The sequence below is a fragment of the Dysidea avara genome, chromosome 3, assembly GCF_963678975.1.
Source record: "Dysidea avara chromosome 3, odDysAvar1.4, whole genome shotgun sequence".
NCBI classification, from domain to species: Eukaryota; Metazoa; Porifera; class Demospongiae; order Dictyoceratida; family Dysideidae; genus Dysidea; species Dysidea avara.
In genome coordinates, this window is record NC_089274.1 from 12850762 (window position 1) to 12871310 (window position 20549).

Consider the following 20549-nt stretch of genomic DNA (forward strand, 5'->3'; position numbering starts at 1 on the left):
TGACAATAATTTACATCCTCAATATTTTTTTGTGGCAGAGAGCTGATGCAAGTCAAGTGTCAGGAGATGCAATGCTTTCTAAGACTGACATTAAAATTTTATTGAAGTATGGACTGGAAATTTCATGTGGAATGGTATGTATAAAAGTGTTCAGATAGTGCCATAATGGTTTCTTGTGTTGGACACATTATTAGAATCATCCGTAACATAGCAAGCATATAGAGATGATAGTTGTACTGTTCTTTATTTGTAGTGCAATATAACGAACAGAATATATATATCACTAGCAGAAAACAAAGCACAATATCCACTTCACTTTTCAGTAATTGATATTCAAAGTGTGCATTAATTAAGTTGTGCAATTAATTTTCTATCATTTGATGGATCATGTGCTGGTTCACCAGTCACTAGTCATGTTTCAAAATTTAAGTAAACAAGCATTAGAAAAATTACAAAGAAATAAAAGCCATGAAACAAGGGAGATCACCTATGCCTGCAGGTATAACTAGTGGACGTTTAATCACTACTTCAGTCATGGCTATACTATTGACTGGCTGTATGTGACTGAAGTAGGTGCACTGTAGGCGACCTCCCTTGTTTCATGACTTTTATTTCTATGATCCTCAAGCAACTTATTTCCTTATACTTGTATACATAACCTGTATTACTTATGTACGTGTATAACATGTACATGCATGTCCATAAAACTGGTATCCTTCATTCTCTAGGAGTATCTAGGTACTCTCAACATAATTCATCGTGATTTAGCATGTAGAAATGTTTTGGTTGGAAGTGATTACACAATGAAAGTGTCAGACTTTGGTCTTTCAAGGACAGTGTATGCTGATCCGGTATATGTGCAAACAAGTGATGGAAAATTACCCATTAGATGGATGGCTATTGAAAGTATTATTGACAGAAACTATACATTATACTCAGATGTGTAAGTCTCTTAATATAAATTTTAAACCTGCAACAGTTTTATGAAAGTGATGTGTGATGCTCTTTCTGAACTATGAAATGATTCATGTGGGCACATCAAATTTGCCTGCTTTACAATTAAACCTGCTGGCCATGCTCATATTAAATGGCTATAGATAAAATGGCATTTCATTACAAGTTACAGAATTCAGATATTCCATTGTAGTAATGAAATATAATGTGTTATGTGATTGGATGTAGTCTGTGTCTACACGTCTGGTTTTCACTGACCCAGTCAGCAAGCCCAAAGTCTTGTAATGCCAACCTACTAGCAAAGCAGTCCTGACATTGTAAATAGACCTTGAAAAGGCTTGTATATATACTTACAAAATTGGTTTTACGTATGTACAAAAACATAAAATTCAGTCTAGTAGTCCAGCGATTGGACACCATCGTGTTTGGTGATGTCGGTGTATTTTTTTTGCTGAATTTGCTGTTTGTCAAAGGTGATATTTCCTGGGGGGCAATTACTATCAATAATCAGTAATCGTAACATCCTTATTAACTACATTTAAGGTAAAAAGAGCTCGACCACTCAATCTGTTTGACATCATCCTATATATTATATCCCAGTGAAGCCAATAGACCTGTATGGTGACCATACAGGTCTACTGGCTTCACTGGGATATAATGCTGAGTGCATAATTTACATGATATATACCACTGCCAGTAACCTGTATAAAAATCTTATCTCCTGACAAGAAGGAATTCAAATGATGTGATCGGTATGTTGCAGTAATAATCAATTTTTCTGGTAGACTTGACAGCAAATTGTACTTGATCACTTTGTCTCCTGAACACGTGCAGTTGCCATTACTTTATCTAATTGGTGCAAAAGTTGTAAGATTTATATAGCGTTTCAAATTTGAATAAAGTTGATGTAGCTATAGCAATTTTTATGATGTATGCAACAGAGGGAGATTAATCATAACACACAGATCAAGAATAACTTTGATAGTGCATATCACACAATGAGTACAGAGTGGACCTAATTTGTTATAGAATAGTATTCGGAGTCTTTGACTGTTAATGTGTGTAGTTCATCTTTGAGGTTAGAAAGTAAAAAATGATATCTAAACCAAAACTGCCAGGGTGTGAAAGGATGTGGCCTTCAAAATTGTATGGATATGGTAATAATAAAGACGTGTAACAGAAAGGCTATAGTGGCCATGCAAGAAATGGCTGCAGTGATTTTATTTCTGATACAGCGTTAACATCACCCTAACTGCAGTCATTTCTTATCAGCCACCTTTTATCGCATCTTTTTAATCTGACCACATTTTGAAGTTCGCACCTTTATCATAGCTTGACTGGATATTTGGTCTAGATATTTGGTCTAGATATTTGGTCTAGATACCAGCAATACAGACTTTATATGTAAGTGTATATGTAATGTTGTCTTTTTTACCTATATAGGTGGTCATTTGGCGTTGTCTTATGGGAGATATTTACACATGGTTAGTTGATGAATTTAATTGTGTCTTAATACTTGTAGTGTGTACACAGGCAGTTACCCTTATCCAACTTTAAATAATGCTGAATTGGTGGCTTCTCTCATGGATGGAGAAAGACTTGATTGTCCTAATAACTGTCCTCAAACCATGTATGCAATAAGTGGTGTATGTTATAAATTAATGCATGAAGGAATAATATGTAGACACAAGCACATCGTGTTTTTACCTGACCATCATATTTTTTGGCAAGGGTAGGCCTATGTATATATGTGTGCATTTTTATACTACAGGCACAAGTGCTTGTGGCCCTCGGGCAAGTGCATATATGGCAAATTACGAGTGCCCGTAATATATCTAATATGTGCCATGTGGGTACCTACATGTGTAGGGAAACTGCTGGCATGGGCCATGTAATGTTGGGCCATGTAATGTTGGGCCATGTAATTTTGATAGTGCATGGACACTGGAAACAATGTTAGAATAATGACAGGGTGTTGCTGTGCTAAGACTTAAAATGTATTGTGAGCACACAAAAAATTCAATTGTGGGTTTATACAATGAGCAAAGAGGCTCAGAACATTGGAACGCAGCTTGATAATGTTTTAAGCTGTTATATATATTGCCAGATATTTAATATAATAATCGTGAAAAAATCATAGCCATGAATAAAATTACTATATATATAATCATGCTGTGCTAACAATGTTATAGGCATATACTGTGTAAGGACCTGGACAGTAGTATAGTTTGTGTACATCAAAACAATGTAGCTATATAGAAGCATTATACTCAGTGTAACTACTGGCCATGCTTTGTGTGTATAGGATGTATGGTATAGTGTTGATATATATATATTTTACTAATGGCATGTTCACTTTTAAAGATACTATCAGATGATGTGTTGTTGGAATCCCAATCCATTCAAGAGACCTACATTTTCTCAACTGAAAACTGACTTGGAAGGACTTCTTAATTCTTATTCTCAAGAGAAGTACAAGTCACCATCGTATGTTAGACCTTACATTTAATTTATAGTCCTATTAATTATGCATTTCACATTTACTAGGGAAATGGATCACCAAAATATTGTCAATGAACAAATATAGTATCTACATGATGTGTACAATATTTCCTCAAAATAGACTTCACTTTGTAAGACTCATTATTGCACTCATATCTAGCTATTTGATAAAATAAAATTGTTTACTTGCAGTTATACTAGTGAAAATACATACAATGTTGCAGGGTGCTATGTATACTTTATACTTCATTATTCTTAGCATTATGGGTTTGGTTGTTGCTAGTATTGTGCATGGTAAAGAGGGCCGCACACTTTTTTTACAGCTTGGCTGTTTTGGATTAGATATTATACATGTACACCATAAAAATTTCCCCTAGTGTATATATAAGGAATGGGAATATATGCCTTTACAGTTATGTGGGTGATTATGTGTAACATAGCTACAGTGCAGTGACTAAGTTGATGCCATCCTAGCATTCCCGGTTATCGGTCAGGTGACATATTATTGTAATGTTGCTTTACTTTAATTTTATAACTGAAGCAAGCTATCAACTTAGCTATGATGATATCACATCATTTTACATATATTATAGCTAGTTTCTGTGTGCAATAGCTGCATCGTACTGTCTACATTACCTGATACATGATGCACGCAAGTCTACATTGACAATATACAATATGGCTAATCTCAACTCTTTGGTCAGTCATGGATGACGTTAACACAGTATACTGTAATGTTGTGACCTCCCCTAGTCTCTGTTGAGGCACCACAGCCAACTGTGGTATAATCTTTCCCGCAATCCTATAGTGGATGGTTGTCAAACTAACAGGTGTTAGTCTTTGTGTCACTGCCACTGGGCACTTTCTGACAAGTGTATGTAATGTATAACAATAAATTACTGATTTTTGATTGTATATGTGTACTATCAATAGTTCATAATAAAGAGGTCTTATAGTATGGACTCTTGGTACAAGAGGTTATTGGTAGAACTTTATTGCAGGAAAAAAACACTAATGACATTAGATGGTTTATTAATTGCAATGTTGGTTTACAGTTAAATAGAAGCCATGCAAGAATTATGATGTAGTAAGAAAACAAAATGTTTGGATTACAGCACTCTCGTATGGTGGTCTATAGCTAGTATCACATTAAATTTTTTTAGTTCACAGATTTACTATACAGATTTGGAGACCTGTATGCCTTAATACACATTATGAGACCAACTAGATGTGATCATCATTCACATGTAACTAGTAGTTAGTAATGTGCAAGGACTTGCATGAGGAATAAAGTTCTCCTAAAATTAGCTATTTGCTAAGAAACTGCATGAGTGAGAAGGGTGGTGGCAGCTAATTGGTCATATTCATAGAGTTGAAGAATTACACATAACTATACTCAAATGTTTTGGTAGACCTTTTGGTTAAATACATAAACTATAGCTACCTGCCCATTTCTTTGTTCTGTTGTAAATGAGTTTCTGGTTACCTCTTAGCAGCAATGTGTGAACAAAATTCTATCATGTCGGCAAGGTAAGAGTTTAATCTCAGAGGCTCGTAAGATGGAATGCAATCCATCTATGTACATGTGTCCTGCTTAACTATGTTACCTGATCCTGCATGGATGGTGGTAGCTGCAGCTTTATGTGTTTAAAGTGTCAAGTGTTCACAATTTTTTCACAGCAATATGTGAAACACGTTGCTCTTCAAAGCAGGCACTGAAGTGTAGCTTAGTAATCTACTCTATGAATTTCCATACTGGGCATCCACCACAGCATGTTAGCGTTATTTCATTAGTGGTTATATCCATTTTGTGGCTTGAAGTAACAGCTGTTAGTGTGTTTGTGTCGCCAATGCTTGGAAGGGACTTATATACTTTGTTATTCATTTATGTAAGCATGGTCTATAGATATTTTGAATCACAAAAAAACTTCTATAGCTGCTAACGTCTGTCACTATCAAATGCATGAATTTTAGTAGGCACAATCAAAGTTTGGTAATTGTAAGGTTTCAGCCAGGGTTAATGCTCAGTTGCTGTTGCTGCTTCCTTGAGCAAGAAAGGTTACTCATATTGCTCCGGTTTACCCAGTTGTTAAATAGGGACCTTTCTTAAATGGTGACTTTTTTTGGTAGCCCTACTTTTAAATGCTTTTGGTTGAATACATATTAAATTATAACATTACTTTGTTCTGTTGTAAATGAATTTCTAGTCACCTGTTAGCAACTATTGTGTGCACTATAATACATATCTACATGTCAGGAACATGCATTAAGCATGTAGCAAAGTAAGTTTCAATCACAGAGGCTCTTAAGATGGAATGCAATCCATCTATGCACATGTGTCCTGCTAATGGTGGTAGCTAGCTTTTTCTATATTAAAACTAACTTAAAAGTGCACAATAATCTCCACAGTGATGTGTGAAGCATATTGAGCAAAAGCTCTTCGAAGCAGGCAGTGATGTGTAGTACAAAAAATTCTATGAATTTGCATACTGGGAATCCACCACAGCACATTATTTCATTAGTGTTAATGGTTATATTCATTTTAATAGCTTGAAGGAACAGCTGTTAGTCTGTGTGCCAATAGTTTGAAAGGACTTATACTTTGCTATTGCTTTTGACTCATGCATGCATGCAAGCACAGACATTATAAATCACAAAAAAATTCTGTAGCTGCGAAACATTTAATGTTGTGTAGTAGCTATAGTGTGTGTGTGGTGTGTGTGTGTGGTGTGTGTGTGTGTGTGTGTGTGTGGTGTGTGTGTGTGTGTGTGTGTGTGGTGTGTGTGTGGTGTGTGTGTGTGGTGTGTGGTGTGTGGTGTGTGGTGTGTGTGTGAGAGAGAGAGAGAGAGAGAGAGAGAGAGAGAGAGAGAGAGAGAGAGAGAGAGAGAGAGAGAGAGAGAGAGAGAGAGAGAGAGAGAGAGAGTAAATGTATAATACTATAGTCCTGCCCTCGAAGGATTATGCTTACGATGACTCTTAGCACCAGCCTACATGAGTAGCTAGCACACAGATGCAGTCAGGTAGGCAAGTGGTAGCTGAAGAGAAGGTATTGTCTTTTGTGTGTGTGTTTGTGTGTTGGGCTTTGCTCTGTTAGTGTAGGCTAAGGCTGACTAAGAAGTTGACAGGAATGCATTCAAGTACATGAATATTTTTACTAATCAGTGTGGACAATCTAATTAGCCACAGTGCATCCACCGCTCTAGCTATATGGCTGCGCATGGATGAGGTCACTGCTCTATCATGCTCGTATATATATACCAACAGCATACATGCATGCACAGATTGCACACATGCAATCACCTTCGCTGCATGTTTCTTCCGATTGTTCTAGTCGGTGGGGACTATTCTACGGAACGGAACGGAACGGAACGGAACGGAATGATGGACTAAACTGCGGAACGGAATGCTTTCTCAGATTGAAGCTTGCAGCTTACCATTGCTGTACAAGTTATCAGTGGCACTTCCAGCAGGTAATCAAACGTACCCCAAGAAAGATAAAACGAATTTAAGGATCGATTGTGGGTTCTTGTTGGTTGTCATTAGTAACGAAGTACTAATTGTGGGAATAGTTGACTCAGTGATTTCATCTTCGGATATATCAAGTAGGGAACTTAATGCATGACTTTTTTTTACTAGTATGCGAGTTATTTTTACTTACTTGACTTTAGAATGTACAGTCTGAGGCCCAGCCTTTCTAATTGGCATAAATCAGTATGTGTATAGCTACACTACAAAGGAAAAAAGTATGGTGACAAGCTGAATCAACTCAGTCTAAGTAGAATCTAAAGGAATTTTGTGCAGTGTGTGAGGAGCAAACATTCAGATACCTCTAGGAGGCTATATTGTGTGAACATCAATGATTCATTAACAGAGTAGTGGACTATTGTCAGATATCTCAGCCTGAGTACTGAGTTGAATTCTGGATGGGGTCTATTTTACAGAATGGAGTGCTTTCTGAATCAACTTGCAGCTTGGCTAGCTGCTATCATTGCTGAAATTGCATTTTATCAGTGGAACCTCCAGGAAAATGGAATAGGATAATTATAAAACATTAATTAAGTGATTGTTTAGGTAATCATGACTTTATTCAGTCTAATAAACAGAATATATGGTTGATTGAGTGAGGTATCACTTTCAGAGTGTTCAGACGACCAGTGATGAGATGCATGGATTCATCGAATTTTTGTTGTGGTTGGAGACATTAAATATCCAAAAGCAAACTGACTGTATAATATTAATTCACTTTCTTTATATTTTCTCAATTTTGAGCCTGTATACAAATAATTGAATTTTCCTTGTCAATAGAAATCCTAGAATAAGATGGGAGAGAAACTTATCTTTGTTTACCTATACTGTACAACCAAGAGTTCATAATACTGATTTGTATGGGGGAGAGTGTCTAACTCTCAGTATGGCCTGTACAAACACCCTGTGTAAAGTTCACCTTTAATCAAATCAACACCTTTACTGGGGGATAGAAAACTGTTGATTAGAGTTGCTGAAGAAGGTAAAGCCTTTGTTCTGAAATAAGGCCGAGGTGTTACTTTAAGCAGGGTGTTTGGTGAATGCATTCAAGTTAGACACTCCCCACCTTATTATGAACTCTTGGTACAACTTCAAAGGAAATGAAGAAAGCATACAGATGAATCAATAAAATCACTACAGTAAGGTGAATTACAGACTAGTGAGATCTTGGTTAATTAATGACAGTGGTTGGAGATTAAGTGTGGTAGCTTCTTGCTCTTGAATATGTTGCAAAGTGGAAGTACAAATCAAAATGGGATATCAATTTCATTATGAAAAATTTGTATACATAAATAATCTAGCATTACTATTTCATTTGTCCTCCACTTAAACATGCTACAACAGTACTAGTGTCAGTAAATTGGCAGTGAGTCTACCTTGAAATCTCAACTCTAGAGTAGATCCAACACAGGACAGCCCGCACTGTAACAAATACATGTGATCCCATTGTAATTTCATGGACCAGCTGGACTGGGAATCACTTGAAAATAGACGAACAAATTTAACCTGTTTTGTTTGAAGTGAAGCATGTGAAATGTTACACTTAAGAAATCCTAGGATTCTTAGGTGGTATGTAATTAATGTAAGTGTTCCATTTCAGGTCTGACTAGATACATTGAAATTACACACACATCCTGGTCCAAATCACGTTTGCCTGGTGGCTACTACGGGCATGGTTTCACATGCGGCTTATAATAGAGATTTGGCTGATCTTGGAGTTTTGACATTTAGCCTGATTCAAGGCTAGCAGTCAGACACATCCTTGAATTGTGCAACAGATAAAATCAGCTCACTATTGAATACGGCATTAGTCCACTGCACCAGCTGTTAATATATAAATAACTCCATGCATACACTTCAGTGATGTTTGCAGAATATACCCTCCTTGCGATCTGCCAAAATATTTGCTCCTCACACACTGCACAAAGTTCTTCAAGTTTTAATTCAGCTGGCTCTTTCCTGTTACCAGTATCTTCCTGCTTGCTTTATTTATACACTGACTTATGACTTGAAAGACCGGCCCAGACTGTCTTGTAAAGTCTAAATAAGAAAAACAGCTCACATAAAGTTCCCTTCCGTATGGATGAACATCACTGATACAGCTCATCCCACAATAATACTTCGTTACTAATGACAACCAACAAAAACCCACAATCGATCCGTTAATTCTTTTTATCTTATGTTTAACCACCCACTGGAGATGCCACTGCTAACTTATAAGGGAAGTTTCAGCAATGGTAAGTTGCAAGCTTCAGTTTGAGAAAGCGTTCCGTTCCGTGGTTTAGTCCATCATTCCGTTCCGTTCCGTTCCGTTCCGTTCCGTAGAATAGTCCCCACCGTTCTAGTCGCAGTTAATAACGAGGCTCTAGCAATGATGCAGCTTGTTGTCATCCAGAACTAGAACAGTGCTTGTGCTCCATGGCAGACTTACCTGCAGGTATAGCTATAAAGACCGTCACAGCATTTATGATCGTTCATAGGTATCGCCTCTTCCATCTTTTTCCACCAATTTCTAGCGACGCCACAATTGTATACCTTTGCTACAGTAGCTAGCTACAGTGCTACACGTATTTGGCGGCTACAAAATCGCATGTTGCTTGCTGGCAAAAGGAGTAGAGGATAACACCCCCTGGGTCGAGAGACAACTGGGCGCATTCCACAAGCACTCATCATCTCTAGTACAACTACCTCACAGTGAATTGGTTAAGTCTACTTTATAGATGACTGCAAGTGCAAGCTACCCTGACATAGGGAACTTTGCAGAAAGACATATAGGAAGAGCTGCATTTGTAGCAATTGTGAGGTAAGAAGATGTGGCTAATTCATGATTCATTATTAATTTGTTATCTATCATTGCATGGCAGTGGGATCTATCATTGCATGGCAGTGGGATCTGCCATCAACATCACCTAGCTACGTAAAGTTGTCAAAGGAAGTTACAAAGTAGTTATTGATGCTTTCAAAACTTGGACTGCTGATGATGTCTTGTGGTAGTACTGTAGATGAAATCACATAGTAAGTTCTGCTATAGTTCTTGGAAATGAGTATTTTGTGGTCTATTGAAGTTAGGCAGTGGAGAAACCTGTGATCATGGCTGGATCTTGTGAAAGCTATGAATGACACTACAAGGAATAGTATACATTAATTCAAGGTTTGTCACAGAAAAAAATTGCTATAGCAATATTTTTATTGTAACAACATATTTACAGATGCTACCTATAAGAACTATATATAACTAGTGATGAAACAGATTAGGAGAAGAAAGCTGCACTCAATGGACAGAAGTAAAAGAGCAAATCTACATTAATTTTAGTGATGTAACATCCCTCAGAAAAAAAGAATCCTGAAGGTGTCAAGAACTTCAATTTGTGAACTGAAAATTATAGTTGCTGTACAAATGATGTGCTTTTTTACTTATTAATGAAATAAGTATTGTGGGTAGTAAATACAACACAGGAGCGAGACATTGCTAGCTATATTACTAGTGCAGTATAAAGCAGATGCACAATATAGAAAATTTTGATTTCAGCTACAGGATTTTTTACATCCTATATGCATTTCACAGTGTTAAAATGTACATTTCTTCACTGCCTCATTTCCAGCACCATTCTAGATGCAGTAAATCTTTCTCTATCCTCTGTATGAAACTTTACTGAAATCTACTAATGTTCTAAGTATGAAATGTGGCTGAAATGACAAATTTCATGGCCATTTTATACGCATTACCTACAAGCGGACATGGAACTTTTCGCCCAGTGAACTGAAATGGCTGATATCTGAAGCGGCCAAGAATGAATGGTCATATACAACTAATTCAAAAATTTAACACTGAACCTTTATAATTCAGCTGTGTTCTATATTCACTCTTGCTGCATCGTAAAGTAATTTCTTTTAACTCTAATTGGCTGGTAATTTGGCCGCCTTTTTTTGCTCTATTATACTGACTATTAAAAAAGGCGGCCAAATTACCAGCCAATTAGAGTTAAAAGAAATTACTTTACGATGCAGCAAGAGTGAATAAGAACACAGCTGAATTATAAAGGTTCAGTGTTAAATTTTTCAATTAGTTGTATATGATCATTCATTCTTGGCCGCTTCAGATATCAGCCATTTCAGTTGCCAGTTACTTTCATGTATACACCTGTTTTATAGCCAAGGTGTTCTTGCATGGATTAAACTTTAGTAATTGTATTCTTGGCCGCTTCAGATATCAGCTCTTTAAGTTACCAGCTACTTTTCACTTCAGCTAAGCTGTTTTTTTCTTTTTGTTTTTTACATTGGGTTCCAGGTACTTGTAGTTTCTTGGGCGCACCTTTTTTACAGCGAAGGTGTTTTTGGGGTGGATTATATACTCCATTCATCATGTAAAAGAAACTGCAAGAAGTATAGGTGTTTTACTAGTGAATACAAAGCCAAAAGGTACTTTTAATATATTTAAAAATAATTAATTAGGGACTTCCTAATACTATGTTCTCTTGTTTGTCAACAGGCCTATACAAGGAAATCTGTGTGCTTTTAGTATGTGATCAATTCATTATAGAAACTCTATCATAACCTCTAGACTACATTGCACAGTGTGTTGTTGCCTATATGCCACTACATGAAAGACTTCAGTATTGTGACTGTTTAAATGACCACAATACGCTGACCACAGCATGATACTGTATATATGTAGTTCCAAAAGCTGACTTATTTAGTAATCATCTATATAGGTTCCATATTATTTTCAAAATTACAATATACTGTATATATATTACTCTGATACTGAACAATACACTCTACTCCAACCAGTAAAACATCAAAATAACTTTAAGTGAACAGAAAAGACTCATACACATTTCTTAATTGAAGCAGTAGAAATATTGTAACCTCTTTCATAGAGCAAACACATTGTTGGCCATTTGTCACCTTTGGTGGCTATAGTTGATTGTCTGAGCCATGTGAATCCACTGAATTACGAAGTTAGACACTCTCCTCCTTACTCTATTAGCTGCTTTATTATTCACTTTTGGTGAATAGATGAGTCAATTGAGACTTCTGGTGGTCTGACAGCAGCCTAAAGCTAATTAAGACAAATGACTCCAAAAATCTAATACTGAAGCCCAGAATTTTAACCAGGGGTGGAGAAATGGGACGGGGGATGAAGAATGGAGGGGCAGTGCCCCCTCACTTTTTCCAATGCCCAGTTGCAGTCATTGGTCAACTTGGTTTACTGGGATTTGTACTAAAGATACAAGAATAGAATACTAGTACTGGGAGTGCACGAGAACGAGATACTCTAATAGAGCAGTCTCCTAACTACTCAAATAGAAAATTCAGTGGAACCATCATAAGTTGGTCCCTGGCTCCGTTAACAAGAGTGCATAATAAAAATAGGGAGGGAGAGTGTCTAACTATAGGACACTTTCAGCCAAAATCACTGTGAAGTATAGAGCATCCATACATTGGTAGAGCAAAAGCTTTACCTTATTCAACACCTATCAACAGTACTCAACACCTATCAACAGATCTCTGTCATCAGTAAAAGTGTTAATTTGTTCAAAGATCATTCAATAATATATAGTGATTTTATACAGGCTGCATTGGTAGTTCCCTCCCTATTTTTATTATGTACTCTTGCTATGCTAACATACATAATTAAGAGCACGAGTGCCTTCATTTATATATTTACTGATGTACAGTATCTTAATGATAATCATTGCCATAATATTATAGGATTATCCTATTCAAGTACACGTGTACCACTGAAAATGCTAACTTCACAGCATTCAAATTTCAAAACTTTCCTGGGGAGCATGCACCCAGACCCTCCTAGTATTGGTTTGTACACTAAAGTACAGCTAATGATTTTAAAACACTTGTAACTTACAGCCACCCCACATGACTTTCCCCCCCCTACTTTTGAGTACTGTTCTCCACCCCTGATTTGAACCACAGGTCACCTGAATGTGACTGTGACACACACTCATACAGTCACAATTCTGCTGCCTTACTAAACATCTCAACAAACTTTCACAGTATATGCACAACATGGGCATAGGAAGATATTTAACTTATGGGTTCCCAGTGGAAAAGCTGAAGACCAAAAAAAAAAAGAAAGAAGTGTCTCAAGCTCTGCACATTCTATTGCTGATAATCAAAATCAATATTTATAACTTCATAGTTGACTGCACTACTTCTCTGAATGAATACTGTGACTGCTTTATTAGAGCCATTGACTGCTCTATAGAGTATCTCAATCGTTTCAGTAATATATAGTACAGTGTGCTGACACCCGTTAGTTACACCACTGGAAATATTTATGGGTGCCCAAGCACCCATGGCACCTATGCTTCCTACACACCCGCACAACATGTATTCAAATAATTATAGTTCAATAGCTATACCCCTACCAGTACCTCACATAAAAGTGCACACATAAAAGTACACAAAATTAAATATCAAACAAGCTGTGGATTAGATGTATTGTATGTCAAAGAAGCCATGTATGCCGTAATGGAATCTTTGTACTAGCTATGGCTGCTCAGGCCTTTTGTACCATGAAGTGATAAATGTTAAACACAGGCCCATACACAGGATGGGGGTTCTAAAGATGATTCCAGATGGGTCTGAGGGCTGTGCCCCCAGATGCTGAGAAAGATTTAATATTCAATGTCCTGAGAATAGGCTTAAATGCAGAAATGCATGTACAGGGAAAACATACATACACACATTACGTGTATTACCATGCATACACATCTGGAAGATCAAAATATTCTTTCTGACAGACAGTTCGGATTTAGGTCTAAGCACTCTTGTGAGTCACAATTATTTATCACCATCAACGACATTGCCAAACAAATAGACACAAATTTACAAGTTGATGCTGCAATACTAGATTTTTCTAAAGCTTTTGATAAAGTATCTCACTCAAGACTCCTCTACAAACTAAGGCACTATGGAATAAGAGGGAATGTATTACACTGGCTTGAATCCTTTCTTCATGGTCGCACACAGCAAGTTATAGTAGAAGGTTCTAAATCATCCACTTGTGATGTAACATCTGGTGTTCCCCAAGGGTCTGTTCTTGGACCAGTTCTGTTCTTGATTTATATCAATGACATCATTGCCAACATCCAAAGTGAGATCCGTCTTTTTGCAGATGATATCCTTATTTACAAAACCATTAAAACACCACAAGACCATAAAATACTTCAAGATGATTTAAACTCACTGACAAGATGGGCAACTGACTGGATGATGGAATTCAACATCTCCAAATGTAAAATTTTACAGATAACAACACACCATAACAAGAGTACTTTCACATACAAAATGTCCGACATTCCACTGGCTACAGTATTAGAACACAATTACCTTGGAATCCGTCTCCACCACAAATTATCATGGGATCCTCACATCAATTACATCTGTAACAAGGCAAATCGACTCCTTGGATTCTTAAAAAGAAATCTCCACAATGCACCATCAGAAATTAAAGAACACGTCTACAAACAATTGCTCTTACCATCATTAGAATACTGCTCAACCATCTGGGACCCCTATCATCACACTAGTATTAGTAAACTAGAAATGATTCAACACCGCGCTGCTCGTTTCGTTTTGAACAAACCCTGGCACAGATCTAACCAAAACCATGATAGCATCACAGACATGTTAACCAGTCTTGAATGGCCTACACTTCAAAACAGAAGAACAATTGCTAGACTCACCTTCCTATTCAAGATTGTCAGGAACTTACTAGCAATACCTGATCATTGCTTACCGTCACCAACTCCAGTGTCCTCCACCCGTGCTCAACATCCTCTCAAGCTAACTCAATTGCAAACAAGAGTTGATGTGTACAAATACTCCTTCCTCCCTCGAACAATTATTCAATGGAACTCCCTTCAAATTCCTAACATCGACACAATAGATCTTGAAACATTTAAGAACGCTGTAAGTAATATAATATAATGTGTGATTGTAATGCTCATTAGCGTGTTGCCCCTAGTGGGCTTTGCTAATTAACAATAATAATAATAATAATAACACACAAATTACACGTATATTATTACAGCTATACATGAATTAATCGAAATATAGTCGCTAGCTCTAGCCTGAGTCAAAACAGCAGCCCCTGGAAACCACACACAGAAGCCATGGAAGGTAGATTGAATGCTATAGCACATAGATTGTAGATGTTTACAGCAAAAATAAAATTTCCAGTTTCTAGGGTTGAACCCCTCCCTGGGCATGGGCCTGACCTTAAGCAGACCCATCCAGAAGGCCCTCCAAGCTTTTCTGCAAACTTTTGCTTTACTGACAAAAGGCTGCTGTATAAAATATTATTTTTATAGGCTTCTTGGGCCTAGCTGTGGTAAACACCTCTGTCTTCTGTGTTGGTATCTAAAGGTACAGGAAATGGTTCATGCCTTACAGATTTTACTATTTTTATTCAGTCACATAACCACGAAGGTATGCAATTAAGTAGCAACACAATTATAGTTATTGTGTGACATTTGTTCACGATGCACAATGTGGTAAAAACTTTTTGACTTGGCACGTGCCCTAATTGATTCTGGATGTTTTGTACAAGTACAATTGTTGTTGTAGTAGTAACTTATGTGTATGTGTAAGTCATCACTGCTAATAGAGTTCATTTGTAGCCAACCCATTATAAAACCCTTAGACCATATACACTACATTAATACACACACCTTCAACATGGAACTAATGTTTTAAAATGCTACTAGAATAAAACAGTGCACGTACAACTATTTTGGATACTGTTCATCATAACACTAGTCTGAAGATAGTACGGTGTTCAAAATTTAATACGGTTGAAGGCCTTGTTCTTTACCCTCTCATCTCGCATGGCAGGCATGAGCCCTTTCTCAAAAACAATACTCATCAGTGAGTCAGCATCTTCAACATTTGGGTACTGGCGCAAAGCCCATTTGATGTAAACAAGGAATTCTTTCCAGTCAACATAATTATCCTTATCTATGTCAAGTGCACGAATGGCCTTTTTCGTGGTCACACATCGGTAGCACCCAAAATACGGCTGCATAAAACCATGGTAGAAATTATCAAACTGCAAGCGGCCATCATTTTGTTCCTTATCTCTCTTGTCCCATTTGTCCCACTCTTCCCGTATCTCATCAATGAGCTGTTTGTGGTATGATGACTTGACTTCTACTTGAGCAACCGTATCAGCCATTTGTTCCGTAAGCTTTCCTCCAGCACAATCAAATAAGAGAGCAAGACCGGCTGCACTGTTGTACTCTTCTTTTCGACCATTGCGAACATCCAAAAGCATCTGTTCTTTCATCTTCATGGCTATTTCTTCGGTGAAATGTGGACTCTTGCCATACAAATTCTCCATCCGATCTACAATCATATCTGTTGTCGCAATCGTAGTTATTCGATTAGGTGCTTCACACCCAAAAATTTAGCCATGTCAAAATCACCAATACCCAAGAAGCCAAATACTAAATCAGTAGCACGTTCTCCATAAAGCACTTGCTTGGGATGCGGCTCTCTCCCAGTTGTAATCCTGGTAACTTCTTTGGCAGCATTCCTCAATTCAACGCAGTTGTAATTCTCCAGGACTTTGGTGTTTCCAAGCCGAATTAGGTTCATCATGGTGATGGATGAGCAAGCGTGACCCAAAGCAGCACCTTCTTCACACAGGCTGGCCCACACGCCATCTGCACCACCAGTAAGACAATCAAGCTGTGAGGCTGTCTGGAGATCCCACTTCTGGTGAATGTGCACAAGTATTTTCCCATCATTCCAGCCATTAGCTGTCATGGTCCTCCTCATGCTGGCTGTCCACGCTTCTAATTCTTCTGGTAGGTATTCCCCAAAGGGATCTTCAAAGCAAAGAGCAAAGGGTCGATGCTCAACTGGAAGCTTGGAGAGGAAACGGACCACATAAAGTAGGCGATCAGGAGCAACAGTCATGCAAAACGGAAGGTCACGAAAGTTGAACAAGATCCGCGCATCCTTGGTAATGTTGTCGTATGTCCACTTCATCCACTTGTAGATCATCTGGCACATGTCATCGACGGTAAACTTCGTATCCCACTCAACATCTTCATTAGCCAGGTCCATTTCGAAAAACGTGTTCGGTATGTTTAAGTCATGGTTCTTTTGCAGGGATACAGGAATTGTCTCGGTGTCGTAGCGACCATCTTTGACTCCTTCGGTAACTTCTGAAAAGGAGTAAAAATTTGTGAAATCTTCACCTTTATCCTTGAGATACTTCACGAAATCATCGTCTACTCGGGTCATGTGTGAAAACGAAGCAATGGTGATATGCTTTATGCCAACTTTCCGCACTTGTTCCAAGATTTGGATTTTGTTTTCCAAGGTGTGGCTACGCAGCTGGCCGACCGTGCTCTCGCGGATGGAATTGTCCAGCACAAAGAAATCCAAGTTCTGCAGCTTTTCGCGCTTTTGAATTTTAACATCGCTTATGTCCTTTTGGACGCGAGCAACCTCAGCCTTGATTTCATCCATCTCTTCGTTGATTTCTGTAATGTTAACACGGCGGCACTAAACAGTTTAACAAGCCACAAGCCAACAATTTAGCTATCAGCTGCAGTAGTCACTGCAGCATTTTGTTCATATTTATAGTTTCTATTCAGGTGGGCGAATGAGATAAAACACGGAAAACTACTCCGTAAACTTCCGTAAATTCGCGCTACATTTCTCGCACAACTTGTGATGCATGTCAAATACGGTAGTTTAGTTTATTAGCTACAATAATTAAGTGCGGATAATTCGGTTTTCACATTATGACACCATTGAGCTTACTGTTCTGGGCCACTATTTACCATTAGTGTTGTTTTAGTACAGCAAATTCATTTTAGTTTAGTTCTAGTTCTAGTGCCCATAGTCCCCTACAGTTTTAGTTAGTTTTAGTTCTAATACCCCAATTCCACCATAGTTTTAGTTAGTTTTAGTTCTAGTATCTCAATTCTACCATAGTTTTAGTTAGTATTAGTTCTGGTACCCCATATTTCTGTAATTTAGTTAGTATTTTAGTTAGTGTTAGTTTTAGTGTTAGATATCTTCACATATACTAACCTTGGTAGCATGCCCTAGACTTCCAGAAACTTTAGATTTGGTGTTTTGATAGATTTTTCCCATTTTATATCGATGAGGCAAACTGTACCGAGAATCCAATTCTTCAATTAATGCACAAAATTCACTGTTATCTACTAAATTCAGTGGTACATTGTTAGCACCTATAAAGGTTGCAAGATGAAATGTATAATAGCCTTATGTTTATTGCTGTTAGGGTTGCACAATTTAGATCCTAAACTATGTATTGGCAAGGAGAACTGTTTCAACTGGCTAGAAGAACCTCTCCTTTCTTTTTTCTTTGTCTTTTCAATTTCAGCTGCTTCAAAATATTTACAAGTGTCAGTATGGCATGTCTTCAAATGCTTCTTCAAGTTTATAGAATATTGTCCTTTAAATTCTTTTTATACCACAAATCAAACCATCAGTACTTTTCACAGTACACACACTTTTGTCCTTGATCTTATCGTACCTGAAGTAGTTCCACACTCCACTTGACTTAGGCCTTCCACCTGGTTCAGCACAACTTCCACTTGCCATTGTGCACAAATGAACAAAAGCTCTAATAGAATTGTGCTTAAATAACCTAAATCAGCAGAATTAATGCTGAATAACAATGTTTTATGGTAGCATTTCCAGGTATCACCATCTTCAAAGAAAAGTGTTAAGTGGTTATAGTGTACAATACCCTTTTATGTAGGATTGCTTGAGAAAACGTTTAGTTAGTTCTAGTTCTTGTCCTAAAAGTTTTAAAGTTTTGGTTTAGTTCTAGTTTTTGAACCAAAATTTGAATGAATTTTAGTTTAGTTTTAGTTTTAAAACTAAAATAGACCACAATTTTAGTTTAGTTCTGGTGTACTAGAACTAGAATTAAATTGCTGTACTAAAACTAGATTTAGTTCTAGTTCCTTAGAACTAAAACAACACTATTTGCCATCATCATTAACCGGCAGCACTGTATAATACTATGAATCTCTTTGATCAGTCAATCTCTAAGTCACATGTAGGAAGCTCCTTGACAAAGCAGCAGGGATTGCAATCTCAGCATCCAGGAAGATATTTCTGACAAGAGACTGTCCAGAATGGACAAACAATTTATCCTTTTTTATTGTATAATTTCCTTGCCACTCTCATTTTTTGGCATTTGCCATATGTGGTCAATTGAGTCTAAGAACACACCACACTTTATTTATTTTTGTATTGTTCATGGATCTCGAAACTTCTGATGTGAGATTTGGAGTATTCTATTACAAATTTCCCCTGCTGACAAGTGTTAACATCACACCATAACCTCAAAGCATGTGTTCTATAAAATTATAAACAATCTAATTTCTATCAATTTCTCACAACATATCCAGCCAATGACATCAGGCACACGGAGTCATCTATTATGCACGAGCCTCAAAATGAGGGTGTATGTGCATATACATCTATAAAATATCTAGCTACAGTCTAATAGTATTAAGTTTGCTAACAAAGTTGTAATAAGTTCCATAGTCTGATTGAGGTTGGGAGGAAAGAATGATAGTAACAATTCAATCTTGCAGGTAGACTGATAAATCTCTTTAGATGACTCCGTGTGCCTGATGTCATTGGCTGGATATGTTGTGAGAAATTGATAGAAATTAGATCGTTTATAATTTTATAGAACACATGCTTTGAGGTTATTGTGTGATGTTAACACTTGTCAGCAGGGGAAATTTGTGATGGAATACTCCAAATCTCACATCAGAAGTTTCGAGATCCTTTTTCATCAATAATGATGGTTTCTCTCTTATATGAAGCTTAGGCTGAATTAACATTTGTCACAGTTCTAGCTAGCTACTGCCTGCTATTTTTGCATGCATGGGGATTTTTCAATGAAAAGAACCAGAGAAGAATTTTCTTTCAAGGATAACATTTCTTAGCTATAACTCAGTTCACCTGGTACCCCATGACGGATTTTTAGAAGAGGTTGATATGACTGTACATATAGCTTGTCATATATGAATGACACATAGCTATGTGTGTAATTACTCAACATGGCACTTAAAATTGGCATCATCAATCAGTATGAAGTCCTTTTGTTGAATTCATGATGAAAAATATGCATAATGTAGTTTGTTTCTTAGCTAGGAAAGCTTAGGTAGCTTAATAAAAGGGCGTAATTTATCAATATCAATTCATGCATTAGATTTGTACTTTATATTGATACTGAGGTGTCAAGGTTGAATGTGTGTCAGTAATAATTATCTAATCCAAAACAGCCAAGCTGTAAAAAAACAGTGCGGCCCTCAAAAAGGCTATGGTGAAAAAAGATGTGAAGTCCAAGGTGGCGGCCAAGAAATGGCTGTGATGGTAGGTTAATGGTAAAAATTTTAATAACGACAATTCAAGTGAATTTTTGTGCCACTTGGTCTTGGCAAAAAAATTCACCTAAATTGCCGTTATTAAAATTTTTACCATTAACCTACCATCACAGCCATTTCTTGGCCACCACCTTGGATTTCACATCT

General features: G+C 37.2%; 1 protein-coding gene, 1 long non-coding RNA gene and 1 pseudogene across 3 annotated transcripts in view; 2 read left to right on the forward strand and 1 right to left on the reverse strand.

Moving 5' to 3' along the window:
- The window catches only part of LOC136248328 (fibroblast growth factor receptor 2-like), a 38285-nt gene extending 34645 nt beyond the window's left edge, over positions 1 to 3640 (forward strand). Inside the window, exons 17-22 of the mRNA XM_066040119.1 lie at positions 39 to 134; positions 729 to 943; positions 2398 to 2438; positions 2488 to 2584; positions 3319 to 3441; positions 3502 to 3640. Coding sequence (XP_065896191.1) covers positions 39 to 134; positions 729 to 943; positions 2398 to 2438; positions 2488 to 2584; positions 3319 to 3441; positions 3502 to 3541 — 612 coding nt within the window. The 3' untranslated portion in view covers positions 3542 to 3640. The remainder of the gene's footprint in view (positions 1 to 38; positions 135 to 728; positions 944 to 2397; positions 2439 to 2487; positions 2585 to 3318; positions 3442 to 3501) is intronic.
- Positions 3641 to 9128: 5488 nt separating this feature from the next.
- On the forward strand, positions 9129 to 10427 carry LOC136249432 (uncharacterized). Of its 2 annotated transcripts, XR_010698215.1 has the most exons (5): positions 9129 to 9418; positions 9462 to 9784; positions 9869 to 9996; positions 10047 to 10132; positions 10191 to 10427. It is a non-coding gene; the product is annotated as an uncharacterized lncRNA (long non-coding RNA). The 2 variants fall into 2 exon arrangements; XR_010698214.1 differs by having other exon boundaries at positions 9129 to 9784.
- Positions 10428 to 15681: 5254 nt separating this feature from the next.
- LOC136249433 (uncharacterized) lies at positions 15682 to 17559 on the reverse strand (annotated as a pseudogene).
- Positions 17560 to 20549: the final 2990 nt, after the last annotated feature.